General features: G+C 33.8%; 3 protein-coding genes across 13 annotated transcripts; 1 reads left to right on the top strand and 2 right to left on the bottom strand.

Annotated features, from left to right (window-relative positions):
* The first annotated feature begins 181 nt into the window (after positions 1-181).
* Positions 182-17,197, top strand: LOC114165046 (uncharacterized). Of its 10 annotated transcripts, none has more exons than XM_085667778.1 (11): positions 2,434-2,729; positions 12,392-12,486; positions 12,985-13,045; positions 13,138-13,209; positions 13,703-13,810; positions 14,079-14,226; positions 14,939-15,028; positions 15,942-15,996; positions 16,299-16,421; positions 16,716-16,772; positions 16,901-17,197. In XM_085667778.1, exons 2-11 carry the CDS (start codon positions 12,423-12,425, stop codon positions 17,023-17,025), a joined length of 903 nt encoding a protein of 300 aa, XP_085523904.1. In that variant the 5' UTR covers positions 2,434-2,729; positions 12,392-12,422; the 3' UTR covers positions 17,026-17,197. The 10 variants fall into 10 exon arrangements, with proteins under 10 accessions (XP_085523907.1, XP_085523905.1, XP_085523904.1 ...); XM_085667776.1 differs by lacking the exon at positions 2,434-2,729 and adding an exon at positions 10,083-10,256; XM_085667777.1 differs by lacking the exon at positions 2,434-2,729 and adding an exon at positions 11,144-11,281.
* Positions 4,701-9,138, bottom strand: LOC114165047 (uncharacterized). 2 transcript variants are annotated; one of them, XM_028049688.2, is made up of 7 exons: positions 8,190-9,138; positions 7,774-7,921; positions 6,972-7,061; positions 6,004-6,058; positions 5,579-5,701; positions 5,228-5,284; positions 4,701-5,099 (listed from the first exon to the last, which is right to left on the bottom strand). In XM_028049688.2, exons 1-7 carry the CDS (start codon positions 8,456-8,458, stop codon positions 4,975-4,977), a joined length of 867 nt encoding a protein of 288 aa, XP_027905489.2. In that variant the 5' UTR covers positions 8,459-9,138; the 3' UTR covers positions 4,701-4,974. The 2 variants fall into 2 exon arrangements, with proteins under 2 accessions (XP_027905489.2, XP_027905490.1); XM_028049689.2 differs by having other exon boundaries at positions 8,200-9,136.
* Positions 17,198-18,958: 1,761 nt separating the features above from the next.
* Positions 18,959-22,367, bottom strand: LOC114166324 (DUF1499 family protein). Its single transcript, XM_028051037.2, has 7 exons — positions 22,087-22,367; positions 21,921-21,977; positions 21,607-21,732; positions 20,808-20,877; positions 20,204-20,296; positions 19,969-20,082; positions 18,959-19,226 (listed from the first exon to the last, which is right to left on the bottom strand). Exons 1-7 carry the CDS (start codon positions 22,236-22,238, stop codon positions 19,173-19,175), a joined length of 666 nt encoding a protein of 221 aa, XP_027906838.1. The 5' UTR covers positions 22,239-22,367; the 3' UTR covers positions 18,959-19,172.
* Positions 22,368-27,861: the final 5,494 nt, after the last annotated feature.

Genomic DNA, 27,861 nt, shown 5'->3' with positions numbered 1-27,861 from the left:
AAGAAATCTTGGAGGAGTAGTAAGAAAGCCCCAAACTTTAAAAAAATTTCTTAACCCTTCACCCAAGTTCAAAAGAAAGCTCACATTCCCCAACTGCCACCGGTGGAGTTCGACAGCGACACACGGTGGTTTAGGCGGCGGTAATAGCGACGACGATCGAGTGGTAGAAGAAGAAAATCGTTGACGAGGTTAGCGTTTCTTTCGACTACTTTAGCCATATTTGCCTTCTGTTTATCAATCGACAACACCGATCATTTGTTTCACTATTTGGGGTTTTGTGGTTTGGGAGTGTTGTGTGATTCAGTGAAAACAGTCGAAGCTATTCTTGTCTACATGTATGAGGTCGGTTACCAAAACGGAAGATGTCTTGAAAACTTGAAGACTGTTTGTTGAGTTCTTGTGAAACTCTGAAAATCAGGTTTTGATCTTCTTTTTTTTGTGATACTGTAAAAGCCATTTTGTATGCCTGGGTGGGGCATCTTTCTCAGTCGCTGTTTGGTTGACTTTTAGAGCTCTTCAATCGTAAAATCTTACTGTTGAAACTTCTATTCCTGCTTACTCTTGACTACCATATACTAACTTTATGAAATTTCTATTTTTTTATTCTAACCTTCTTTTAAGCATTTGAGTCCAACCAAGTATGAATGTGCTTACATTGATTTATTGGTTGAACGTACGACAGGAGATTGATCAGGAGTATGTGAGCAAGCGTGTTTATTTTGTTGTTTTTGTCAGTGGGTTTATGCTTATACTATTGGGTGGATTCTATGTTTTTGCTGTATTGATTTTAAGCTTGGGTTGAGAAAGGATTATAATACGTCTTTTGGGTTTTTTCTGTATTACACTGTTGCAAACTGTGTTAGTTGCAGTTGTGTAGACGCTAGAGAGTAGAGAGCTCATTGTTCCTTTATGTGCCAAGAATGGCTTAGCCTCCAATACACTAATAGGTAACCTCAAAGGACACTCAAAATTCATATCATGAGGATGGGGGCATGTGAATTTAGTACAATCACAGCTCCACAAATCACACCTAACGCTGTATTTGTGTGGGGACCTGGGAATCTGTCGTGTCTCTCTAACTCACCAAGTGCTGAAGCAGAAGATAGTGTCTTTAGCTAAAAGAAAATTCAGCACCTTCCGTCGTCTTGATGCCATTTTTTTCTAGCTTGCCTTAGTTCATCTATAATTGGATTCCTTTTACATCTTACTTCATCTTGTATCTGTTACACACATTTTAAAGCAATGATCCACTCATTCACTGATGTGCTAGATATGAACTAAACTTTAATTACCGTTTTCTGGAAGATCTTTTACACCAAAACTACAGCGAAAGACAAAAAAAAAATTAACTTTATATACAAATTATCAGTAGAAGCCTTTCAAGTATAACTACTAGTTAAATTTTTATTTGTCTTTGGGAACACCATTTTTTTATCAAGGGAAGTACTAGTTTATTTATTATACCAGTCTACAAAGTTTAAAATTTTCATACAACTCTTTCAAACTAGTTTAATCCCTTATCATCATAAAAAAAAAAAAAAAAAAAAAAAAAACTTGTTTTAGTGGTTTGTGACATGGTAAGTATGATTCTAGCTGGGATGCTTCAAAATTTGAATTTTTGTTTAGACTAACTGTCATGAGCAACATAAACAAACATAAGGGTCATCTGGAGTGGCTATAAGAATCTTATGCACATGTTGAATGTGGATCAGAAGATGGGAGCAGAAAGATTGTGAGCCTACATGCACTCACCTACTAAATGATAAATCCCTACCCCCTACCCTTGTTTCTTTCCACTGCCCTCCATTCAATCAACTTATTATAAAATTGAATCAGATCAAATGAAAGAGACTTCTACAGCTATAAACAAGTATACACAATTATCTGGTTACAGAAAAAAAAAAGCTTAATGTTGTTAGTGTGCATTCATTATTTTCCTCATAAAGTGAAGTTATTATATTGTTTACATCAAGGTTATCAGACTCGAGAGTCTACGTAGACTCGTGAGAGCTTCGTAGACTCGACTCGTAGACCCAACTCGGAGACTCGTAAGAGTCTACTACACCCTACTTCATATGAAAAAGTGCATATAGTACCATACCAATTCAGAATTTAATCACCACATCACCACAATTAATGCAAATAGTAAATAATAGTTCAATAATTGTAAAATAACTTAATTTAACAAACATGATTGTTATATAAGTTCAAATTTCAACAAACACACAAGTTAATATGAATCAAAAATCATAAATAACTTCAACTTTTTGACCCCAATCCTCTACTTTTATCATCTACAACATTATCTTGCCAGTCTCACTTCCAGACATTATAAACCAGTCTCAATCAATTAAAAATCAAATAATTTAATTTTTAGAAAACCAAAAATAAAATAAATAAAAAGCAAAACTAGATATATTATATATATATATACACGTAACAGAACAACAACAAAAGCCAGAGAAAAAAAATGAAATAAAAAAACAAAGAAAGATATATAATATATTATATATGTAATGATCAGTAAAAGTAAAAAAAATGAAATAAAAAACAAAGAAAGATATATTATATACGTATGTCATTAATTCGAAAGAGGGAAAAGAGAAGAAGGGAACAACGACGCCACTGAACCAGCGACCCGACGGAGCTGCCACGCGAGGCGATCAGAGCTGCCGTGCGAGATGATCGGAGCTGCGACGTGAATGACCGGGGCTGAGATTTCGAAATAGGTAAACGTTTTCAAGTTCGATCTTCTCTTCTTCTTCGATTAGGGTTTTCGAGTTGGGTTTCGATCTCTATTTTTGCTTGGATTTTCGATTTGGGGCATTGGGGTTTTGGTTTGGGCTTAAAATCCGAAAGCCAACAACATGTTTTTGTGTCAATTCGTCTCGTTCTTCGAACTCGGTGACTCGCTCTCGAACTCGCGAGTTTGGTACGAGTCGACGAGTTTACTCCGAGTTCATTACGAGTTTGAAAAAAAACGAGTTTATATGCGAGTTAACCCGTGAACACTGTCATGACTCGCAGACTCGTACGGGTGTACGAGTCAACCCGCGAGTTTGATAACCATGGTTTACATAGTTTATATACAGAGGAATGTAAAAGAATAATAAATGGTATAACTTTGAAAGCATATTCTATCTGGTCTGAAGTGATTTTGTTTTACTTTATTCATTATATTCTTCTTCACTAATTCATAGGGTAGGCTCCTGTTTGGTGAAAATTTTAACGTAGGAGTTGCTTGATCAGTTTGTCCATGTTCTATAAATGGTTATCAGGTGTGTTTACCAGTAAAATGAATAGTGTGATGGTTGTAACAATCAATTAGGTATATGCCTAGCTATATTCAACACGTAAGAGATGACTATGATGTAGGTTGTACATGACGGATCCAACAACAGGACACAGCACATATGAATTATGATGATGATGACCTTCCTCATCACAAGCCCTCTAAGTTGAAAAATTGTTCTTTTAAATGGCAGAGAATGAACTCAAATTTATGCACCTGCTGAACTAAGGCAAGCTAGAAAAAAATGGCACCAAGACCAAGGAAGGTGCGGAATTTTCTTTTAGCTAACGACACTATCCTCTTTTAATTTATTCTTTTCTAGAAAAGAATAAGGAGATGAGGATGAGGCCCTGTATATCTTCATTCTGGAAAGGAGTTGGTAATGAATGGGGTGAGATGAAAGTGGCTAGGTTTTTAGGATGGTGGATTAAAGTAGAATCATTGTAAAAAGAAACATTTTATGTTTGACTGTGATTTGAATGAGATTTTATCTGCGCGAGTGAGATGGGTAATTAAAGTGAGTGGAAGGGTATGTCCTTTTGAAAGTAGTATTAAGATGTCCTTTTGAAAGTTTTCCCATTTGGATTCCCAAGTTGGTCAGCCAGTTAGTTGTCAGCCGGTTAGTTTCAAGCAAAACTCTTAGTTGTGATAGAAAGAACACTTGAGACTGCGACGTCGGAACCCTAGGCCGCCGCTGCCATTTCCGGTGAGACGTAATCACATAATCTCCATCCTGTTTTCTGCCGCGTTTCTCTGTGTGTGCGTATCATCCTCTCTCCCTCTTTCTCTGTTTCATTTCTTTCTCGATTTGGATTCGTTCTGAGGGTTATTGGGGCTGATTGGGTGTATTCTAATGGGTTGATGAAATCAAATGGAGTGGTGAAGCTGATATTTCCTCACGACTATTCGCATCATTCCTGAACTTTGGAAATTTGTGTTTGGTGATTGTGTATTTTGTTAGATTGTTTGATGATTTATTCGATTGTGAAATTCGTTTGTTTAATTAGCTGATTTGAATTGCTACTGAGTGATGTTGAAGAGGTTGAGTTTGGGGTGGGGTTTATCTGCAACGGTTATTTAAAATATGACGGTGATATATTGACCAAGACTGTCACAACAACTAAGTTGAGGCTTTGCATTGCCTCAACTGGCCTTCGAGAAGATTGATGATGAAGGCACTACACTAGGTGGTAATGTAAATCAAACCCCAAGTGGGAGAATTGTTAGAATTATGGTGCTTGATTTAGGGACCAAAATTTATCAAAGTTTTGACCAGGGACAAATTCCAATTTTGAGTCAAAGTTCAGTGACTAAAAACATACTTAACCCATTAAACAAATATTTCACTCATTTAGTTACACATTATTTAACACGAGAAGAAATTTAAAGAAATATACCTAAGCTGCACTACTCAAAAACTAAATAATTTATTATTTAGTCATTAGAAAGGTAGCTCCTATAATTTCCAATTAACTATAAATAATTAAAAATCAACAAGATATAAATGATATGGTACATAATACACTATCTCTACATATATGAATAACTCAATTATCCAAAGTAATGTGACTGAGTTCTCTAAGAAGAAAAAGGAAACAAGAAACCAAATGTTAATTCTTGTAAGAGGTTTTACACAATCATATCTAATAATCCTCAACTTACTAGGTTTCTATAAGAGAGTTTCAAAAGGGAATAGGTTGTCTGCTAGGCCATGATTCTATCTTCTCAAAAAATTTGGGAGGAACAACGCCATCAAAACCTTCCGTCAAGATTACCTTGTTGTCAGAAATGTAAAGCTTCATACCTTCTGAAATAGGATAAAAAACAAATAAAGAAGCTATCAGTAATCTTTTACTTACCATCATCAAACAACAAATAACATTTCAAGATGAGGATATTAAAGAACACATTGTTTGGAATATTGTCATATCATACCCTCCAATGCTTTTCTGACGTCAATAAAGATAAGAACATTGACATCTCGCCTCATACCTGGGAAAATCAAAATAAAAAAGATGAGTAATTGGTACACTGAGGAAGCAAGTCTAAGTGCCTAACTGTTAGAACCTAATGCTTCTAAGGAAATAGCTGAAACTACTTAAGATCGTGCTACACATTCGTACTTTCATATGCTAAAGTAATTTCATAGGATGATAGGGGTGACAGAACATAATAATTCCCATGTTAGCCAAGAGGAGTGATAGGAACTGAAATTTACTACTAATGTTTGATGAGAATTCATGGAACTGGCCTTGATTACAGTATTTAAATAGTATATCACGTTACCACTAATTACTTCTCCATCTGTTGGTAAACCACAAGAGAAATGAACATGCAATCTTTTCATGCGCTTCAGCCCAGATCCTAGAATTGATTCCAAGTTCTTTCTGTAGGTTCCATGCACACAAACTGCATGCAGTCACAAAATCAAGTAAATGAAACAAATAAAATATAAATACAGAAAGAGATAAAATTCACAGAATGAGTTGAAAAGGCAGATGTACAGATCTTAAGTAATTAGAATTTTGTTAATATAATACCAGGTTGTTGGAAAACACTAAGTTTGGTAACATATCCACCATTAAAGAGATAAATTTAAATTATAAATATGTACATAGCATCATAACATACAGAACTTAGTGTGTTGCTATGTACAGCGTTCATCATAGCTTGAGTCTAGTTAAAAAATTCCAAATCTAATGATTATGCACCTGGAACTTCTTCAGCTGAAAGGATTGGTTTCAATAAGCTTTCAGTTTCAACAGTCTGCAGATGAAAAGTCAATAATTGTATTGTAAGGGCAGATGGACAAAATTAAATGAATTCAAGATTCAAAAGTTCAACATAACACAAGTGACAACATTACTCTACTATTTTTAACTGCTAAAAAATTGGAAACAGAAGTATTAGTGAAACATATGCAAAAGACAAGCAACAGAATTTGGCAAGGCTGCGGACAACATAACAGGCATAATTTTTTCCCGTCACTTGACTGGAAATTTTAAAGATATATTAAGGGAATATGCAGCCCAGGGTTAAAAAAGGTTTAGCTCATTGACAATAGAAACCATTGATAATACTTATTATAAACATTTATTGGTGTTAGTATATCTCCATCAACCTTAAGGCATTGTTTAAACAGGTTGGAACAGGAAAAAGCATAATATACGAGTTCTGTTAGAAAAGCATAATATGTCTTGTATAGCTTAAAATGAGAACAGACCATAAGCCAAAGTGAATAGAATAAAACAGACTGTCCCATTTGATTATGTTCACATGCCTAGCTGCACTGTACAGTCTAAAGGCATAAAGAAACGAACTCACATGACAAATGTGTTATTTTCAGAACTGAGTAAAAATATTGTATCTAAAAGTACTTTGGACTTCATGTAACCATGAAAGAAATGAATATGTCATGGAAGTCATATTAGCGTTCTTATAAAGAAAACAAAAAACTCAGGAAGTTGACAAAGGAAAGAGAGTACAACACAAGACAGTAAGCATTATTGTTGAGTTTTTCATTAGCACGTTAACATGACAATGGCAATCGAAAATTTTAACAGGACATTAAATGCATAACCATATGTTGCATTCCAGAGTATAGAATTGATTCTTCAACACTTCAAAAGTAGATGGAATACATGAAGCTGTCACCGCTTGATAAAGAGGAATACCCTACCGTTACAGTGTGGCCTTGGTTTGCACGTATTAATAGTTCCCCATTCTCTTCCATGAGGCTAAACCGTTGCTTATTATCTCTTCGAACAGCCTAAGAGAGTAACCAAAAGATATTTTAGAATAAAATGTTTTTCTTTCAGTTAATTAGCATTATAATGAGATGGACTTACAACAAGTTGTTTACAAGAATGAAAAAATAAAACCAAATACAAATAGGTATAACTTAGACAAAAAGAGGTTATATAAGCATAAATAGTCATTCAAAGGCAACAGAAGCCACGTACAGTACTAAAAATTAAGTTGAAATTTAAGAGTAGGTCTAAACCACTAATATACTCAACATGTAAATTCTTTGCATGACAGAAAAATACCATGCTAATGTTCCTAGTCAATTTCTTAAATTATTAACTCATACCAGAATTAGTTGCTGAAAGCAGAAATGATAGATCAGGTACATTCTTAAGCTGTTAGCCATATTCTGACTACTTTTACAAGAGAAAGACAAATATCAATCTTCTAAAATTCTACAGAAGTGAGAAAGGATGCTAGTAAATAAATACAACGAATTTATCTTTGACACAATACAATGAAGTGATCTTTTATGCTTCATAACAATAAAAATTGAAGAGGTAATCTATTATCAACAATATGACAATCTTATAATTATATCCTTATTTTTTATATTTTCACCCATATGCTTCTTAGATAATGTGACTCAAGAATCTAACTACAAAATAAACGGTATTGACAAGGCAGGACAAAATTGGAATGCTGAAACAGAGAAATATATGAAAATATTTTACCTCCTTAATATCATCAACAGTGTGCGATCTCAATGGAATATTAGCAAATGTCTTCATATTCAGCTTTAGCAAATCATTAACTTTCACAAAACCATCATTTCGCATTTTCAAATTCAATTCAGATGCCATATGTCGCAAAATTCGTGTCCTGCACATATTAAACAGAGATAAATTGAGAGTATTTACTTCCTAGAAGATCAAGCACAAAACAGCTATGATGCTGAAATCTGAAAGCAAACAAATTCCATATGTTTCCCAAAGTTCTTTCCACACAGAAAAAGAATGACAATGCCACTGTATTTTTCAAACAAAAACAAAAAACAATTGATGAAACTCACATTTGGTAGCTATGAAGAAAGAAAACAAAGACAATGTTTATGAAAAATAAGAAATTATCAGAGAGAAGTAATGCTTACAGGAGCCTACCAAGAGCGTCGATTTTGTCCTTTCCTGAGCCACTCTCCCCACCACGCCCTCTTGTTTTTTCTCTATCATTTCTCATATCAAAAGCCTTTCCACGGCCACTGCCAAAATTGAACATAAAGATCAAAAAGCATAAAACCTCCTGCTTGATTCCATAATGGTAGCTACTGATTGAATTGATAAGTGTACATAATGTAAAGCAATCTATGACACAGAAACTTCTTAATAATATTGAATAACAATAATGAAGTAGGAATTCCATTACATTGCAGAAGATATAGTCAAAAAACAGAAAATTTAACAAAACCTATAATGAAGCTAGTTAAAACTTTGAAGAAGAGATGAAGGGATAGAAATCTAAAGTGAAGAGGGAGACCGGTACAGCCCTTAGAAGGAATACTAATTGATTTCATGCCTTCCTTCTCCTTTTACTGTTTTACATGCCTTAAATTCTTTTGATCCGCAGTTCCTCCCCCAAATCCAATCCACTTCCCTTGTTTTCAGCTACAAACGCAACTTGTCCTTGTAACAACCAGATAGAATCAGCACAAAACTCAACAGATACTCATTACCTCACCTCCCCCATGAAAAAAAAAGGACCTTGTCCTCAAGGTCAAAGTCAGGATAGTGCAGCCACAGGAAGGAGCACACTCCCAAATTAACTTTTGTTATGTCAAGCCCATTCCACTAGTCGTGTCTGTTAGAATTATGGTGCTTGATTTAGTCCCACATCGCTTAGAATAGTGAGTTGTGGTTCTCTATTTTACTATATAAGAGACTCTATGTAAAGCTTTAAGATACACCAAAAATACAAATACTTTCTAGTGTAGTCGTGGACGTAGGCATACACATTGTAGCCGAACCACGTTAAATTCTCTGTGTCTATTTTTCTCTCCTTTATTCTTTCCTTTATTGCCTTGTTCCTAACAATTGGTATCAAGAGCCATTTTTCTTAGTATGCTCTGTGGTTGCAGCATTGTCTGATCTTCCACATCAGAAAAGATTTGGTTTCTATTTTTTTCTTCTTGGGGATCTCAGTTTAGAGAAGCAGCAGGAGCTTTGGTCAAAGGCAGCAGAAGCTTTGGTCAAAGGCAGCAGGAGCTTTGGTCAAAAGCCGCAGCAGGAGCTTTGGTCAAAAGCCGCAGCAGGAGCTTTCGTCAAAGCAGCAAGACCAATGGCATTGGAAGAAGGGAAGGTGAGGATTGAGAAGTTTGATGGCAATGACTTCGGGTTCTGGAAGATGCAGATAGAGGACTACCTGTATCAGAAGAAGTTGTATCTACCCTTAACAGGGCAGAAGCCAACTGACATGGAGCAGGCGGAATGGGATTTGTTAGATCGGCAGACACTCGGTGTAATCCGATTGACATTAGCCAAGAATGTTGCGTTCAACATCATGAACGAGAACACAACCGTAGATTTGATGAAGGCATTGTCAAATATGTATGAGAAGCCATCTGCAGCCAATAAAGTGTATTTGATTCGCAGACTAGTCAACCTAAAAATGGGTGAAGGTAACTCGATTACTAATCATATTAGTGAATTCAATACAATTATTGCGCAGTTGACATCAGTGCAGATAACATTTGATGATGAGGTGAAAGCATTAATTTTATTATCATCTCTTCCGGAAAGTTGGAGTGCAACTGTTACTGCAGTTAGTAATTCTGCAAGTAATAGTAAGTTGAAGCTTGATAACATCCGTGACTTGATCTTAAGCGAAGATGTTCGCAGGAAAAGTTCAGGGGAATCTTCCAGTTCTAGTTCCGGTTCAGCATTGAGTACTGAAACTAGAGGAAGAAGTAGCCAGAAAGGTCGTAATCAAGGCCGAGGCAGATCAAAGTCTAGAGAGAAATCAAAACCAAAATTCCGGAATGATATCACTTGTTGGAATTGTCAGAAAAGGGGTCACTTTACAAATCAATGTAGGGCTCCAAGGAAGAACAACAACAACAAGAGGCAAGATAGTGATCAATCAGCAAATGCAGCAACTGATGAAATTGAAGATGCACTATTATGTAGTCTAGATTGTTCTATTGATTCATGGATTATGGACTCAGGTGCGTCATTTCATACTACACCTTCTTTAGAACTATTATCTAACTATGTTCCAGGAAAGTTTGGGAAGGTCTACCTTGCAAATGGAAAATCTCTTGATATTATAGGAAGAGGTGATATCAATATCAGAACCTCTAATGGAAGTGTGTGGACTTTGAATAATGTCAGACATATTCCTGCCTTAAAGAGAAACTTAATATCTATAGCGGAGTTGGATGATAAAGGTCATTACACCACCTTTGGAGATGGAAACTGGAAAGTAATGAAAGGTAATCTTGTTGTTGCTCGTGGAAAGAAGCGAGGATCTCTTTACATGATTGCAGATGAGGATATGATATCAGTTGCAGAAGTTGGCAACAGTTCCTCTTTGTGGCATCAGAGACTTGGGCATATGAGTGAGAAAGGAATGAAGCTCATGGTCTCAAAAGGTAAAATACCTAACTTGAAGCATGTTGACGTTGGACCTTGCGAACATTGTATCTTTGGAAAGTAGAAAAAGGTTAGCTTCTCCAAAACAAGTAAGTCGTCTAAAGTTGAAAGACTTGCACTAGTGCATACAGATGTTTGGGGGCCAGCTCCAGTGAAATCTCTTGGAGGTTCACAGTATTACGTAACCTTCATTGATGACTCTACAAGAAAGGTATGGGTTTATTTTCTTAAAAATAAATCTGATGTGTTTTGTGTGTTTAAAAGGTGGAAACAGGAGGTTGAGACTCAAACAGGTTTAAAGATTAAATGTTTGAAGTCTGATAATGGTGGAGAATATGACAGTAATCAATTCAAGGAGTTTTGTTCAGAGAATGGGATCAGAATGATCAAGACGGTTCCAGGAACACCAGAACAAAACGGTGTGGCAGAAAGAATGAACAGAACCTTGAATGAAAGGGCAAGATGTATGAGAATCCAGTCAGGATTACCCAAGGTATTTTGGGCAGATGCAATAAGCACAGCAGCCTATCTCATAAACAGAGGACCATCAGTTCCTTTAGGCTATCAGTTACCTGAAGAAGTATGGTCTGGAAATGAGGTAAACCTTTCACATCTGAAAGTTTTTGGTTGTGCTTCATATATTTTGTTGAACTCTAATAGTAGAGATAAATTGGACCCCAAGGCAAAGCGATGCTATTTTCATTGGCTATGGATCTGACATGTATGGCTACAGGTTTTGGGATGACCAAAACAAGAAAATTATCAGAAGTAGAAATGATACTTTTAATGAAAACATGTTCTATAAGGACAGGACTGCAGAATTTTCAAATGCAAATAAAAAGTCAGAGCAGGTATCATTAGAAGAAGTTTCAGAAAGTGATGTAGCCAACAGAAGGCAGAATACAGAAGTAGAGCCTGAGTCAGAGCCCGAGTCAGAGTTTGGGTCAGAACCTGAACAGATAGTAGAGTCAGTAACTCCTGAATTACCGACTAGAAGGTCTAGCAGAACCATTGTAGCACCACAAAGGTACTCCCCTTCATTGCATTACTTGTTGTTGACTGATGCTGGTGAGCCAGAGCATTTTGCTGAGGCTATGCAGGGAGGTGAATCTATTAAGTGGGAGCTAGCAATGGAAGATGAGATAAAGTCTCTTCAAAAGAATAAGACATGGTCTTTAACCAAGCTTCCAGAAGGAAAGAAGGTTTTGCAAAACAGGTGGGTCTATCGGTTAAAAGAAGAACCAGATGGCAGCAAACGATATAAGGCCAGACTCGTAGTGAAAGGGTTCCAACAGAGACAAGGAATTGACTTCACAGAAATTTTCTCTCCTATTGTCAAGATGACTACCATCAGAGTTATCTTGAGTATAGTAGCTGCAGAAAATCTTCATCTGGAGCAGTTAGATGTGAAAACTGCATTCCTACATGGAGATCTTGAGGAAGAAATCTTTATGGCACAACCAAAAGGTTTTGAAGTACAAGGCAAATAAAATCTTGTATGCAAGCTTCATAAAAGTTTGTATGGGTTGAAACAAGCACCGCGACAATGGTATAAGAAGTTTAATGAGTTTATGAGAAACTCAGGATTTCACAGATGTGAAGAAGATCATTGTTGTTATGTGAAGAAATATATTGATAGTTATATCATTCTTGCCTTGTATGTTGATGACATGTTGATTGCTGGTGCTAATATGGCAGAAATTGACAGGTTGAAGAAACAATTGTCAGAAAATTTTGAAATGAAGGATCTTGGTCCAGCCAAGCAAATTCTTGGTATGAGAATTTCCAGGGATAGATCTAAAGGTATTCTAAATTTATCTTAGGAAAAATATATAGAAAAGTTGCTTAGTAGGTTCAATGTTGGAAATGCTAAAACCAGGAATACACCTTTGGGAACTCACTTAAAGTTCTCAAAAAGGCAATCTTCTCAGACAGAGGAAGAAGAAAATCACATGTCTAAAGTGCCATATGCATCTGCAGTAGGGAGCTTTATATTGTTGACGCAGTAACATAAAACTTTAATTAATTGAATTCTACAATGTACTTACGATTGATTCTGTAAAACATTGAATTTCCCTAATAAAATGTCTTATTGTATGGATCTACAGCATAAAAGATATAAATTAACATACAACTTTTTTTTAAAAAAAAAGTAATAAATATTAAAAATTAACACTTAAGAAAAAGAAATGTGTTATTGGGGTAATTTTTATAGGTCATTAATAAAAAGTTGAAAATGTTGCGATGATAAGGACTAATTTGCAATTTAATATTTCTCTACTGTGCAAAATCTTCTTTCAGGTTCCATTCTTCTGTCTCTCTCTGCAATCTCCAACTCCAATTCCAATCCATGTTTGCTTCGGTGAGCAACAGCAGCAGCATCAATATATTACGCCGCTGCGCTCTCCTCCGTCCACGTGTCCTCACTCTTGAATTTTGCTCTCTCCTGCACAGGTTCGGTGCTTCAGCTCCGATGGACAATGGCAGCAACAACCGCTTTTCCTCCTACGCTCACGCCTCTTCCAGGTTGCTTCTCATATCTCCTTCACCTTCCTCCAAACTCACCAATTCCCTTTCTCTTTTCTCTTCCCCAAATGCCTCTGTTCAAATTTTTGTGAATTTCGAAGGATTTGTTTGGTTTAGGGAATGTGATTGTGAATCGAATGCTTAGATGATGTTATCAATGTAGCTACATGCAATGAGAAACTACGTCGTTTTTCGTATTTGGAAATGACGGTTATATCATTGTGTTGGAGATTGCCATCTTTTTGTTGTGGATGAATTCTTGTGATTGAACATTTTGATGTTTTCACCACTCAAGGAGGTGAAATAGAGGCGTTTTGTTGGCTTTGCATGGTTGGTGATTCAAAGCTTCTCTTGGACATTGATGCAGTTATCTTGGAGTATTCTAGTGTACAAAACTTTTGAGGATTGAAGCTCAAGATTTGCGGTTTCATTGGTCTGTATACATAAAGCAGGAGGTTTTATGCTTTTTGATCTTTATGTTCAATTTTGGCAGTGGCCGTGGAAAGGCTTTTGATATGAGAAATGATAGAGAAAAAACAAGAGGGCGTGGTGGGGAGAGTGGCTCAGGAAAGGACAAAATCGACGCTCTTGGTAGGCTCCTGTAAGCATTACTTCTCTCTGATAATTTCTTATTTTTCATAAACATTGTCTTTGTTTTCTTTCTTCACAGCTACCAAATGTGAGTTTCATCAATTGTTTTTTGTTTTTGTTTGAAAAATACAGTGGCATTGTCATTCTTTTTCTGTGTGGAAAGAACTTTGGGAAACATATGGAATTTGTTTGCTTTCAGATTTCAGCATCATAGCTGTTTTGTGCTTGATCTTCTAGGAAGTAAATACTCTCAATTTATCTCTGTTTAATATGTGCAGGACACGAATTTTGCGACATATGGCATCTGAATTGAATTTGAAAATGCGAAATGATGGTTTTGTGAAAGTTAATGATTTGCTAAAGCTGAATATGAAGACATTTGCTAATATTCCATTGAGATCGCACACTGTTGATGATATTAAGGAGGTAAAATATTTTCATATATTTCTCTGTTTCAGCATTCCAATTTTGTCCTGCCTTGTCAATACCGTTTATTTTGTAGTTAGATTCTTGAGTCACATTATCTAAGAAGCATATGGGTGAAAATATAAAAAATAAGGATATAATTATAAGATTGTCATATTGTTGATAATAGATTACCTCTTCAATTTTTATTGTTATGAAGCATAAAAGATCACTTCATTGTATTGTGTCAAAGATAAATTCGTTGTATTTATTTACTAGCATCCTTTCTCACTTCTGTAGAATTTTAGAAGATTGATATTTGTCTTTCTCTTGTAAAAGTAGTCAGAATATGGCTAACAGCTTAAGAATGTACCTGATCTATCATTTCTGCTTTCAGCAACTAATTCTGGTATGAGTTAATAATTTAGGAAATTGACTAGGAACATTAGCATGGTATTTTTCTGTCATGCAAAGAATTTACATGTTGAGTATATTAGTGGTTTAGACCTACTCTTAAATTTCAACTTAATTTTTAGTACTGTACGTGGCTTCTGTTGCCTTTGAATGACTATTTATGCTTATATAACCTCTTTTTGTCTAAGTTATACCTATTTGTATTTGGTTTTATTTTTTCATTCTTGTAAACAACTTGTTGTAAGTCCATCTCATTATAATGCTAATTAACTGAAAGAAAAACATTTTATTCTAAAATATCTTTTGGTTACTCTCTTAGGCTGTTCGAAGAGATAATAAGCAACGGTTTAGCCTCATGGAAGAGAATGGGGAACTATTAATACGTGCAAACCAAGGCCACACTGTAACGGTAGGGTATTCCTCTTTATCAAGCGGTGACAGCTTCATGTATTCCATCTACTTTTGAAGTGTTGAAGAATCAATTCTATACTCTGGAATGCAACATATGGTTATGCATTTAATGTCCTGTTAAAATTTTCGATTGCCATTGTCATGTTAACGTGCTAATGAAAAACTCAACAATAATGCTTACTGTCTTGTGTTGTACTCTCTTTCCTTTGTCAACTTCCTGAGTTTTTTGTTTTCTTTATAAGAACGCTAATATGACTTCCATGACATATTCATTTCTTTCATGGTTACATGAAGTCCAAAGTACTTTTAGATACAATATTTTTACTCAGTTCTGAAAATAACACATTTGTCATGTGAGTTCGTTTCTTTATGCCTTTAGACTGTACAGTGCAGCTAGGCATGTGAACATAATCAAATGGGACAGTCTGTTTTATTCTATTCACTTTGGCTTATGGTCTGTTCTCATTTTAAGCTATACAAGACATATTATGCTTTTCTAACAGAACTCGTATATTATGCTTTTTCCTGTTCCAACCTGTTTAAACAATGCCTTAAGGTTGATGGAGATATACTAACACCAATAAATGTTTATAATAAGTATTATCAATGGTTTCTATTGTCAATGAGCTAAACCTTTTTTAACCCTGGGCTGCATATTCCCTTAATATATCTTTAAAATTTCCAGTCAAGTGACGGGAAAAAATTATGCCTGTTATGTTGTCCGCAGCCTTGCCAAATTCTGTTGCTTGTCTTTTGCATATGTTTCACTAATACTTCTGTTTCCAATTTTTTAGCAGTTAAAAATAGTAGAGTAATGTTGTCACTTGTGTTATGTTGAACTTTTGAATCTTGAATTCATTTAATTTTGTCCATCTGCCCTTACAATACAATTATTGACTTTTCATCTGCAGACTGTTGAAACTGAAAGCTTATTGAAACCAATCCTTTCAGCTGAAGAAGTTCCAGGTGCATAATCATTAGATTTGGAATTTTTTAACTAGACTCAAGCTATGATGAACGCTGTACATAGCAACACACTAAGTTCTGTATGTTATGATGCTATGTACATATTTATAATTTAAATTTATCTCTTTAATGGTGGATATGTTACCAAACTTAGTGTTTTCCAACAACCTGGTATTATATTAACAAAATTCTAATTACTTAAGATCTGTACATCTGCCTTTTCAACTCATTCTGTGAATTTTATCTCTTTCTGTATTTATATTTTATTTGTTTCATTTACTTGATTTTGTGACTGCATGCAGTTTGTGTGCATGGAACCTACAGAAAGAACTTGGAATCAATTCTAGGATCTGGGCTGAAGCGCATGAAAAGATTGCATGTTCATTTCTCTTGTGGTTTACCAACAGATGGAGAAGTAATTAGTGGTAACGTGATATTCTATTTAAATACTGTAATCAAGGCCAGTTCCATGAATTCTCATCAAACATTAGTAGTAAATTTCAGTTCCTATCACTCCTCTTGGCTAACATGGGAATTATTATGTTCTGTCACCCCTATCATCCTATGAAATTACTTTAGCATATGAAAGTACGAATGTGTAGCACGATCTTAAGTAGTTTCAGCTATTTCCTTAGAAGCATTAGGTTCTAACAGTTAGGCACTTAGACTTGCTTCCTCAGTGTACCAATTACTCATCTTTTTTATTTTGATTTTCCCAGGTATGAGGCGAGATGTCAATGTTCTTATCTTTATTGACGTCAGAAAAGCATTGGAGGGTATGATATGACAATATTCCAAACAATGTGTTCTTTAATATCCTCATCTTGAAATGTTATTTGTTGTTTGATGATGGTAAGTAAAAGATTACTGATAGCTTCTTTATTTGTTTTTTATCCTATTTCAGAAGGTATGAAGCTTTACATTTCTGACAACAAGGTAATCTTGACGGAAGGTTTTGATGGCGTTGTTCCTCCCAAATTTTTTGAGAAGATAGAATCATGGCCTAGCAGACAACCTATTCCCTTTTGAAACTCTCTTATAGAAACCTAGTAAGTTGAGGATTATTAGATATGATTGTGTAAAACCTCTTACAAGAATTAACATTTGGTTTCTTGTTTCTTTTTTCTTCTTAGAGAACTCAGTCACATTATTTTGGATAATTGAGTTATTCATATATGTAGAGATAGTGTATTATGTACCATATCATTTATATCTTGTTGATTTTTAATTATTTATAGTTAATTGGAAATTATAGGAGCTACCTTTCTAATGACTAAATAATAAATTATTTAGTTTTTGAGTAGTGCAGCTTAGGTATATTTCTTTAAATTTCTTCTCGTGTTAAATAATGTGTAACTAAATGAGTGAAATATTTGTTTAATGGGTTAAGTATGTTTTTAGTCACTGAATTTTGACTCAAAATTGGAATTTGTCCCTGGTCAAAACTTTGATAAATTTTGGTCCCTAAACTTTAAAAATGAATGAATATAATTATTTTAACCTAATTTTGTTAACTTTTTTTTTTCTCGTTTTGAACGCATTTCTCAGTAAATATTGAGTCGAGAATGTGTCAAACGACGTAAACAACTCTAATATTTACTGAGAAATGTGTTCGAAACTTAAAAAAGAATTAACAAAATTGGGTTAAAAGGATTATATTCATTCATTTTTAAAGTTTAGGGACCAAAATTTATCAAAGTTTCGACTAGGGACGAATTTCAATTTTGGACTAAAGTTCAGGGACTAAAAACATACTTAATCCTTGTTTAATTTAATTGGGATGCATTGACAGAATCTCTATCATCGAAAACATAAAAAATTGTGTTGATAATGTAAATAATTTTTATCATTGTTTCTTCATGGATGATAGAGCATAATAAGATTAATTTTTAAAATAATTCTCTTAAAAAAATTCATAGAATTTTGTTTAATAAATTTAAGATTGGAAATGTATCAAAATTGTAGTATTTTTAAATGTATATTTCACAAATCATTTTGTAAAAGTATATTTAGGCCATTTCCATACTTGCATTGAAAAGTCACCACCTAGGCGTCATTTATGTAGAGATTTGGTTAACAATTTATTCCGCTTAGAGTGTTAATACTATATGGATACATTTGGTAGCTAGGATAAGATATTTGTTACAGGAAAAGTATCTATTATGTCATCCCATAAGAGTAGAATAATCAACACATAAAATAAATTTGTTTAATCAGTTGTTTGATATATTTACCTATGATCATTTTATATTTCTCAAATTTTTTGAAGTTTGATAAGAAAAAAAATCGTGTAAGTATTGAAGTGAATAAGCTAAATTTAAAATTTTAATTAATCATGTTTCTTTTATTTTTTTTATATAAATATTTACAAAAAATTCACGCAATATTGATTTGCCTCACATTTGATAGGTCAAAAGTAAGTTGGATTAAGGTGACTGTATAAGATTTGTGAGTTAATGGATATTGAACACCCTGTATAATTCCGGATTTGCAAAGTAGTTCACATAAATTTCAAAAGTAAATTAACAAAATGCTTTGTAATCTTTTAATTCTAATTTGAGTATATTATAAAAAGCCAAAATTTAGTAAATACAACAATTACTGCAAAAATTTTAAAGATTAATTATTTTGCTATTTACTATAAGAAAATAAGAAAAGACATTTTATGAAAAAAAAAATGTTAAAGTAGACTATAAAATAAAATCTGTACTTACAAATATATTATATTAATGAAACGATACTACACAATAATAAAATATAAAAAAAATCAATATAAATTACAAGATGGGACAATACATTTATATCCATATAGAGTGAGTTATGCAAAACAAATTTATGCAAACTGACAGAATTAGTTCTCATCCCTAGTTAAAAATATTAAGGAAATTAGAAAGTCTTTGAAAACATGGCTTCGATGTAACTTAAATTAGAAAAGCATAGACAAACTTTCCACCACAACAAATAAAAATTCTTGAAACAAGAATGATTCAGATTGAACTGAGTGAAAGAGTAAACAAGTGGCCAAACTAAAGAACTTCAAAGAAGATACGGGGTTAGTTCCAATCATCAAAGAAAAAAATTACTTTCAATGATGATTCTGTGAGATTTGTTTCAATTACTAAAGTAAACGAGGTCACAAAGTCTATGAAATGTGTCACTTCTGCCTGAATTTATCATCATATCGTGTCTTGAGATGCCCATCCTTTCTTCTCCAACTCTTGTCGCAGTGCCTGACACCAACCAACATGTTTTCATCAAAACAATATTTAAGGTAAGGACTTGCATCCATTACAAAAGTGTTCTTTATCTCTACCATTTTAAAAAAAACATGTCAATTTATTTCTGATCAGAGACGAATTTTTTGTAGAGATATCAAAATGAATTCTAACACATAAGCCATGAGCCAAACCACGGTCGAGAAGGTTTGGGTTTGAAAAATTCAGTTTTTTTAAATGAGTCAAACTGAACTCGACTCACTTAATCTGATAAACATGTTTGAACCAGGTTGAGGGTGAATCGACCTGTAACTCGCTAACAACCGTCCTTTATGTTTTACCATTTTTTATAAGGTTTTTATTATAATTATTTACTACTATTTATGTAGGTTGACAAGAGTCAATCCACTTTGATGTAATAAATATATAAAATAAATAGGAAAAGCAAAACATCCTTAAGTGAGTCAATCCATTAACTCGCCAATCCATGGTGGGTTGATGTGAGTTACAAAATTTCTGGCTCACTAAAAAGAAAACCGACTCATTTTAGCTCAATCAGTGGTGAACCAACCCGTCTGAGTCAAATTGGCTCACTCTGACACCTCTAATTTACTGAACACATATTTAGTGAATCATACAAAAACTTGAACAAGTATTTGACATGATGAGGGAAAAGGAAGGTTTCTTCCTGCAAACCAAGAATTTCTTGATGTAGCTATAGAGAAAGCACATGATAGGAGGATGAAACAAACCATACCTTTATTCTTTTCCTATTCAGATCAAAATCAAAGTTTCCCATCCGAGATGCAGATCTATACTCCACAGTAGAACCCTTATCAGGTGGAAACCAGAACTCAACATCATCAACAAACTGTTAAAACAAGACAGAGAAAAGGAGAAGGAAATTAGAGATGGCTCTTGATATCAGCCAAAATATTTAAAATGGTTATTTTTGTTTATGATGAGTTTCCTTAGATGTAAGTTGCACATACCCCCAAGATTGAGCTTTGATACTCCACACGGATATAGTCTTCTTCCCTTTCAACTATCCTTGGGGTAAATTTGTCCGGTGTTGTCGATTCAATCTGCAAAAATAAACTGGTTTTCAACTTACATGATTGAAAAAGTGCAAATATCCAACTATTACAACACAGTTATAAGTTACAAATTAGAAAAAGGTTAGCATCATAATCAAAGTTTACATCTAATTTGATCCTACAAAACAGACTCACAATTAAGATGAGCGTTATCTCCACTCAAATAGTTTGATTTAACTAAATCACTAGTTAAAGAAGGATCTTCAACACTGTTTTTGATAACTCTGTTATTAGTGAAATCTTATTGAAAAAGTCCAAGTTATGCAGGTTTCACTCCTAGTTGATGAGTTTCTTTTGTAACTTCATAACTTTCAATAAGTTGTAACCAATAAAGAGAAAAGAGAGTGTAATAGAAATAGTTAGCTGCAAAGTATACTACTTACTAACCCTCCATTGATAGATAAATTGTTATAAATTATGATCTATGTTGATAGAGTAAAGGAAGGAAAAGAAGAAAAAAATCATAATTCGTGATTTCAGTTCAGATAGATTTTCTTACCACGTCTATCAGTTCCTCCATGGCTTCCTCTCTGCTCACAGGATTTTTCCTGCCTTCAGGATTATAGTTCCTGAAGAAGAAAGAAAACAGTTAAACAGAGTGACATCATGATTCATCTATGTCCAATAACAAAGTTTGGAATTTGGTGGGACCATACTCAATACAAAGACCAATCTACAGAAAAGTTTCTTTTGTCAAAAAATAGAAAAGTAAAGATTGCACAACTTTCACGCAGTTTGAAACGTGATAAATTGTTCCAAGTGCACTTTGTTTATTGCAACGTGATTCTCACAAATATTTCATAACATCTTTTGGACTAAATCCAAAAAATACCTAAACCGAGTACTTATCTCCTAAATTCGGCTTACCAGATTGTTCTCAGCACGCAAATTTGACACAACTTGACACTTATCCAAAAATCAAGACTCCAAAGAACAACATAATGGAAAAACATCATATTTGAATAAGCTTGAAAACTAATTAGACTTATAATACAAGTATCTTTGAAGATAACTTTACGATGTTTCTATGAGTTGTTTTCAGTTTATTTCAACAAGCTTTTCGAGAATAGCTTGTGAAAATAGTTCAGAACCTGTATTGGATGAAAATAATTTAATCATAGTACCAACTTATACATAATTACTTACATTACGGGCACTTAATCCATAAACACTGAACTAAGGTGTTTAAGTTGTTTATCTAAACACAACTAAAAACTTGCATTTAATTCACATATTCATATAATAATCCCATAAAACTAATACTAAAATTCAAGTGAGGAAAAGAAGGGAGGTTTTACCAAGGAGGAGCATAATGTGTGCGATCACTGATATTCTCAGAGGTTGATACACAGTTCTTAGTTGCTGGACACAGAGCTAATGCTGGTGGGTTTTTCTGCACTCCAAGATAATCAGGTTTTTTCCCACTGCATGCACCACCAAAACACAAAACCCAGACCAAATTATCTTCTTTAACAACCACCCATTTTCCACCCAAAGCAAAACCAAAACTAAAAACCAAATGGGTGTCAATACCCATCAACAAAATCAAATCTTGAATTAAATTTACACCAAAAAAAAACTTTTTTTTTTTTCAAAAACAGAGGTGGGTTACCTGAAGTTGAAGATAGCACCAATGGTCGCTATTTCACTGCTTCTCAATATGAGTTCTCTGCAAAATACCAAAACAAAAGAAAAAAGTGAATAAATTTTAGAAGATGGTTATGAACAGTCATGAACAATCAATAGATAAGAGTAAGAAAAGCAAGAGTGTGAAGAACCTTCGGTTGATTTGGTCGGTGGGAATATCATCGTGGTGCTTCTGACAGAATAGAATGCGAGGAAAAGAGGAAACTCTGATTCTACCATTGTTGGGTTTGGTGCAAACCTTGAAGTAGCTACAGAAGGAGCTTGAAGGTGTCACTGAAGCCATTGTTTTGTAGGTGAAAATATGAACAAGGTTTGAAAAAATTAAGGAGCTTGGGACTACTTATGATCCGAAATTGAAGAACGTGACACTTAAAATATTAGAGAAGATGTGAATCATATGATGAATAAGGGAAGGTGGACGGTGGGAATCTTCCTCTCAGCACCAATTTTTTTTTTTTTTTTGTGATTTGGATATTAAGAAAAAATATATTTGAATGTTTAATCAAGAAAAAAAGAGGCTTTTGATTCTTCGACTTTTTTTTAGACTTGATTTAAATTGATGAATTCAGATTAATTTTTTAAAATGTATAGTTTTAATTTTATTTTATACTTAAATCTATATTTATGAATACTTTGTTTAATTAATTTCATCTTAATTTTTTAAAAGTTGATATAATTTAATATTTTTTATTAAATTTTTTGAAACGAATCAATATTTTTTATTAAAATTGAAAATTAATATTATAATTATGTTAATTATATGAATAAATAAAATAAATCATCGTTATTAATAACTTTTATAAACTAATAATTTTTTAATGTAGCTGTCATTTTTTCTTTTACATGATAGTTTTTTACTCTGATCAAAAACATAAAAAATTAAAGTATACATTTCTTAATTGTAAAGACTAATTAATTGGTTTTAAGGTACACAAATGAAAATCAAGATTAATAAAAGAAGCAGAAGAAAAAATCGGTTTTTTCCTAATGCAATTTACTTTTGTAATTACTAAAGTAGTACGGAAATTTTAAATATTTCAACAAACGAGAAGTCATGGGATAATGGTACAATTTCACAATGAAGAAATTGCGTCAATATAAGACGACTTGTGTTAAAATGATTTGAAGTCGTGCCAAAATGGTAAGACTTTCTTGTTGATGTGAAGTTGTGCTAAGTAGATACGACTTTAATTGAGTTAATCATCTGTCTAAGCAAGTCGTTTCAATATGACACGACTTCAGTATTAGATTCGTAATGAAAAAGTTGTGTCATATTTGGACAACTTCAGCATTAGATTCGTAATGAAGAAGTCGTATTATATTTGAACGACTTCGGTTAATGCATTTTTTTAGTGATTAATGCACGTTAAGGGATTTGTAGGCTGAGTAAAAGTAATAATTTTTTAGTGATATTAATTTGTTAAATAATAAAGCATATAAGTATTTAAAAATGTTCATGATGATTTTGTTCATCTCAATAGGGCGTGAAAGTTATCTATGAGAGCACGTGCCACAAAGAGATCTTCATCGATGTCGTCTAGGTCTTATTTGAGGGGTCTGAACTAGATTATTGTCATCAATGTCTTCATCTTGTTGTGTTTGGTTGACATCTTCCGACATTTGTGGCGACATTGTAGGCCGATAATATTACTAAAAGGATGTGGGATATGCTGACAGAGGTGTTGACGAAGAAGTTGCAAATACATTTTGTGAAGGACCAGAGAAAGTATCTGCTGACAGAGGTGTTGACGAAGAAGTTGCAAATACATTTTGTGAAGGACTAGAGAAAGTATCTGCTTGTTGAGGAAACATGTTGTATGTGTATAGAACTTGCTACAATGGAGCATTTGAAAACATTGGTTGTGACACATCCAAGTATAGTGGAAAAGACAGTGGTTGAAAACTAGTCTGACCAAGTGACTGGTACTAAGGTTGTTGAACGTACGAAGAAGACCCAACATATTGATAAGGAGTGTTTGATGGAGGTTGGGTAGACTCTTGTGGTGTGTCATACTGTAATATAAAAGGGAAATGTATAGTTCACATGAAAAGAAATCTCAAATAACTTGTTAAAGACAAGTGACTTACATCGTCATCAGAGGATGATTATAGAGGCAAAATGTAACAAATAACATGGTTGATGTACCACTGCATGTATGTTGTTGTGTCATGTAAATGGCCATTACCAGTGAAATTAATATCTTCAATTAAACGATAATAACGATCATTCCACATTCTTTATGTTCTACCTTTCATATCTTTTATGTGAAGCTGATCCAAATTCAAAGGGTTAGTTGGAAAATTTTGGCAAAATCGAAATTGTCACATGAACCGATCAACCTGATGAAATTCCATAGTGGCAAAACAAATAAAAGGGACTACTACTCGACAAACTGGAGAAACCTCAATATCAATCAGTACAACGACGTCATCCTTGGAGTATGGAGTCCATAAGAACTATAAAGAGTACATGTCAATAGCGGTGGAAATTGTTTGTTAACCATACATACAAACTTTGTACAAGAATCACAGTTCACCTGTTTAGTGTTCAGTTAGTCCAAGATTTTCCTTACTAAGGGAACGATCTTGGTAAGGGCATAATGCCTTTGATTTGGAGCACAATATCACCTTTGTAAAACAAAAACTTGCGTGTAATTGGAAGAAAAATGTATAAATTATTCGTTGCATGATTAAGGAATAGAAATGTGCCTTTTTTCAAGTGGGAAACCATCACCTGCAACAATTTGTTTGGGAGTTAATGGCTCAATAGAAGCAATACATGTAATTTGTTCTCATGCCCAACATTGTAGTAGAAGCATGCAACCACCAATGTTTTCCTAGTTAATATATGACCTAAGGCATAATACAAAGACGCCAAGACAGTTGATCCCTAACTATAATTACGAACTGAGTGTAGATCACCCAATAGTAGTAGATACATCATATAGATTCTAGCACCTGATGTATCAAGTATCAATAGATTTCCAATTATTGCAAAAAATATGAGCCCTTGCATGTTGAGCAACAACATTATCTCGGTTGCATCATGTGGTAGTTCCTAGAACATGTTGTTTAGTCAAGAAATTTTTATTAAGTTTCCTTTAAGAGAATCTGGGGGGTATGAACCCTAGTAGTTTTCCCACTCGTGGTATCAAGTCTTCAAGTGATGTTTCACCAATAATAGGTTCACCATTAATAGGAAGACCCAACTGAACGACAACATCTTCTAATGTAATTGTGGTCTCTTTGTGCGAAAGATGAAATGTATGCGTCTATGTCCTTCACCTCTCCTTTAATGTAGTTATTAAGTGACAATTGATGTTCATGTTACAAAATGGCAATAACTGCCCAAATCCAGCAACATCCATCATTGTCTTCACTCGTGGATCAATTCAGATAACATGGTTCGTTGTCCAAATATAGTGTTTTCTTGGACATAATAGTCTATCATGACCTTTCAATCTGCATTAGTAACATATCTCTCTTGCAATTGTAATACAAACTTATCACAAGAGAATCTAACATTATGAGTCATCGCTTTTATGAAGACCTACATATAATCAATACTATTTACAGTTATGCATCTATAATGTAAAGTGTTAAATCAAACTTTATTTTAAATGTCACCCACTTGTGGATCAATACCATTCAACTTTAAAAGTATTACATATTAATGGATGTACGCTCCAACAATTGATGCATACACATATTATTACAAAAAATATATTTTTTTATTCTAACATGTATAAAATATTAGGTTTAATTAGCCGGATGATACCCACTTTCATTCGGATGTGTCAATTTGATACATGCTTTTAAAAATGTGTCAATTGAGTTTCAAATTTTGAAAAAATGTCTCAATTAGGTCCTTTTAAAAAAATTATTAATGTCACTAACAATATTGATATTTAAAATGACTTGCAAAATTAAGTATTGATATTTATATTAAAATTTAGTGGTAAAAGTCATGAATAAAGTTAACGACATTAATAATTTTTTCTGAAAAGAACCTAATTGAGACATTTTTTCAAAAGTTGTGACTCAATTGCTACCTTTTTAAAACCGGGTACCAAACTGATACATCTGAATGAAAATGAGTATTATCCGACTAATTAAACTAAAATATTAATATCTAAATGTAATGTAACAAACTATTAAATACTAATAACCCAGAGGTAACAAACTATGAAAGCTTTACCTTAGAAGAGGTAGTTATAACCAAGAGGGAATCACAATGCGTTATGTGACTTGAACACTCTCAAAACAAGTGGTCTATGAGCATTCTCAAAACAAGTGGTCTATGAGCACCAATCATTGTGTTGACGTGCCTTTTTAAATATAATTCACAGCCTGCATTGATACTTGCATGAATAGTTCACCCACTAGTCACCCATTGTTACTAATCATGTGTGTGCAAAGCCTAGTATATGGAAAGAATCTCTGGCATTGCAACACACTTTATTTTCCGTTGTGATACACGTTTTTTTGTAGCAATACACGATCAACAAGACACTCAATATGATTATGTGTTGCGGAGGTGAACCCCAAAACTTCAGATGTTCATCACAAGTGTCCAGCGTCATTTTGTCTTACTTACAAAAGCATAAGTCGTGTCATAATGGGTAGATTCCCCACTTCATGAAGAAGTTGTCCCAATTTGCAAAGACTTTCTTGATGATGAATCCGTCCTAACATGCCAAGACTTCACCTTCCGTCAACTACAAAGTTGTTTCAATTTTAAACAACTTCAGTTTATTAATGAAAAACATTGACGTTATATAATACAACTTCAAAACATTTGAATTTTCAACAATGAGAAATGGTTGTTATGTAGTTGCACCATTAATACAAAGTTTTCAAACTTGACCACTCTTAAAGCAGACCATAGTATCATATATCTACCAGACTATGTCATTACCAACTCAATGTTATTGAACCATATTCTTATTAGTGTGGGAACAAAAAATACTAGTGTTGAACCATATTCTTCTACCGTTTCGAATAGCAATTGAAACACAAGTCTTATAAACCATTTCTCCATCCATTTCGTTATCTAACATTGATTGACCATGTATTGCATGTATTATCTCAATGTTTACTTTTATTATGACAAATGGATGATTGAAACGTAGGTGACCCTTCAATTACTTTTAAAATTGAACCAATAATAAGAGACATATTGAATGATCCTAGTTCAAATGATTCCAATGTCGAATTTGACGAAGAGGAAGACTTGGTCCCCACATCATATACCCAACAGGGGGTGTCATTTAGTAAGGCTGCTCAAAATATTCAACTCCAACATTCAAAGGGAACATGTTTTAGTACAAAAGAGTCAACCCTTAATGCTATAAAACAATTCCATATTGATCAAGGCTTTAAGTTTGTGGTGGTTGAATCTAAACTAGACAGATATGTTGTGCGTTGCACGAGTTATGGAATTGATTACCGATTTAGAATCCAAGCTTCTTTCAGCAAAATATAGAGACAATGGGAAATAAAAAAAAAATAGAGGCAACACATACATGTTTGTCAACATATATTTCTAACGATCACATTAATTTGAACTTTGCCCAAATTGCTACTTTGATTGCTGAAATAAAAAATCACATTGAATATACTGTGTCATATAAAAGAGCCTGGCATGCGAAGCAAAAGGCACTTGCCATGGAATTCAGTGACTGGGAAGAATCATATAATCATCTTCCTCGGAGGTTCAAAGCTATGCAAAATAGCAATCCAGGCACAATTGTGAAATATGTGACTCATCCTTATATTGTTGGTGATGTACAAGACATGTCAATATACATCTTACAAAGGGTTTCTTGGTCCTTCAAACCTTGTATTGAGGGATTCAAGTATTGCAAGCTAATAATGCAAGTTGATGGCACTTTTTTGACTAGAAG

Source organism: Vigna unguiculata, chromosome 10, assembly GCF_037176805.1.
Source record: "Vigna unguiculata cultivar grain cowpea cultivar isolate G323 ecotype 2 chromosome 10, ASM3717680v1, whole genome shotgun sequence".
In the NCBI taxonomy this organism is placed as follows: Eukaryota; Viridiplantae; Streptophyta; class Magnoliopsida; order Fabales; family Fabaceae; genus Vigna; species Vigna unguiculata.
The sequence above is the reverse complement of the archived record's forward strand: the minus strand, read 5'-3'. Positions and strand labels throughout refer to the sequence as shown.

Coding starts and splice junctions, on each gene's coding strand:
- LOC114165047 (XM_028049688.2), bottom strand. CDS start 8,458: ATGGAATTCCTACTTCATTATTGTTATTCAATATTATTAAGAAGTTTC. Junction 7,922..8,189: donor GACGCTCTTGGTAGGCTCCT/GTAAGCATTACT, acceptor TAATATGTGCAG/GACACGAATTTTGCGACATA. Junction 5,702..6,003: donor TTCAGCTGAAGAAGTTCCAG/GTGCATAATCAT, acceptor GACTGCATGCAG/TTTGTGTGCATGGAACCTAC.
- LOC114165046 (XM_085667776.1), top strand. Junction 13,046..13,137: donor TCCAATCCATGTTTGCTTCG/GTGAGCAACAGC, acceptor TCTCCTGCACAG/GTTCGGTGCTTCAGCTCCGA. Junction 16,422..16,715: donor AGATGGAGAAGTAATTAGTG/GTAACGTGATAT, acceptor TGATTTTCCCAG/GTATGAGGCGAGATGTCAAT.
- LOC114166324 (XM_028051037.2), bottom strand. CDS start 22,238: ATGGCTTCAGTGACACCTTCAAGCTCCTTCTGTAGCTACTTCAAGGTT. Junction 20,878..21,606: donor ACACATTATGCTCCTCCTTG/GTAAAACCTCCC, acceptor TTTCTTCTTCAG/GAACTATAATCCTGAAGGCA. Junction 20,297..20,807: donor TGGAGGAACTGATAGACGTG/GTAAGAAAATCT, acceptor TTATTTTTGCAG/ATTGAATCGACAACACCGGA.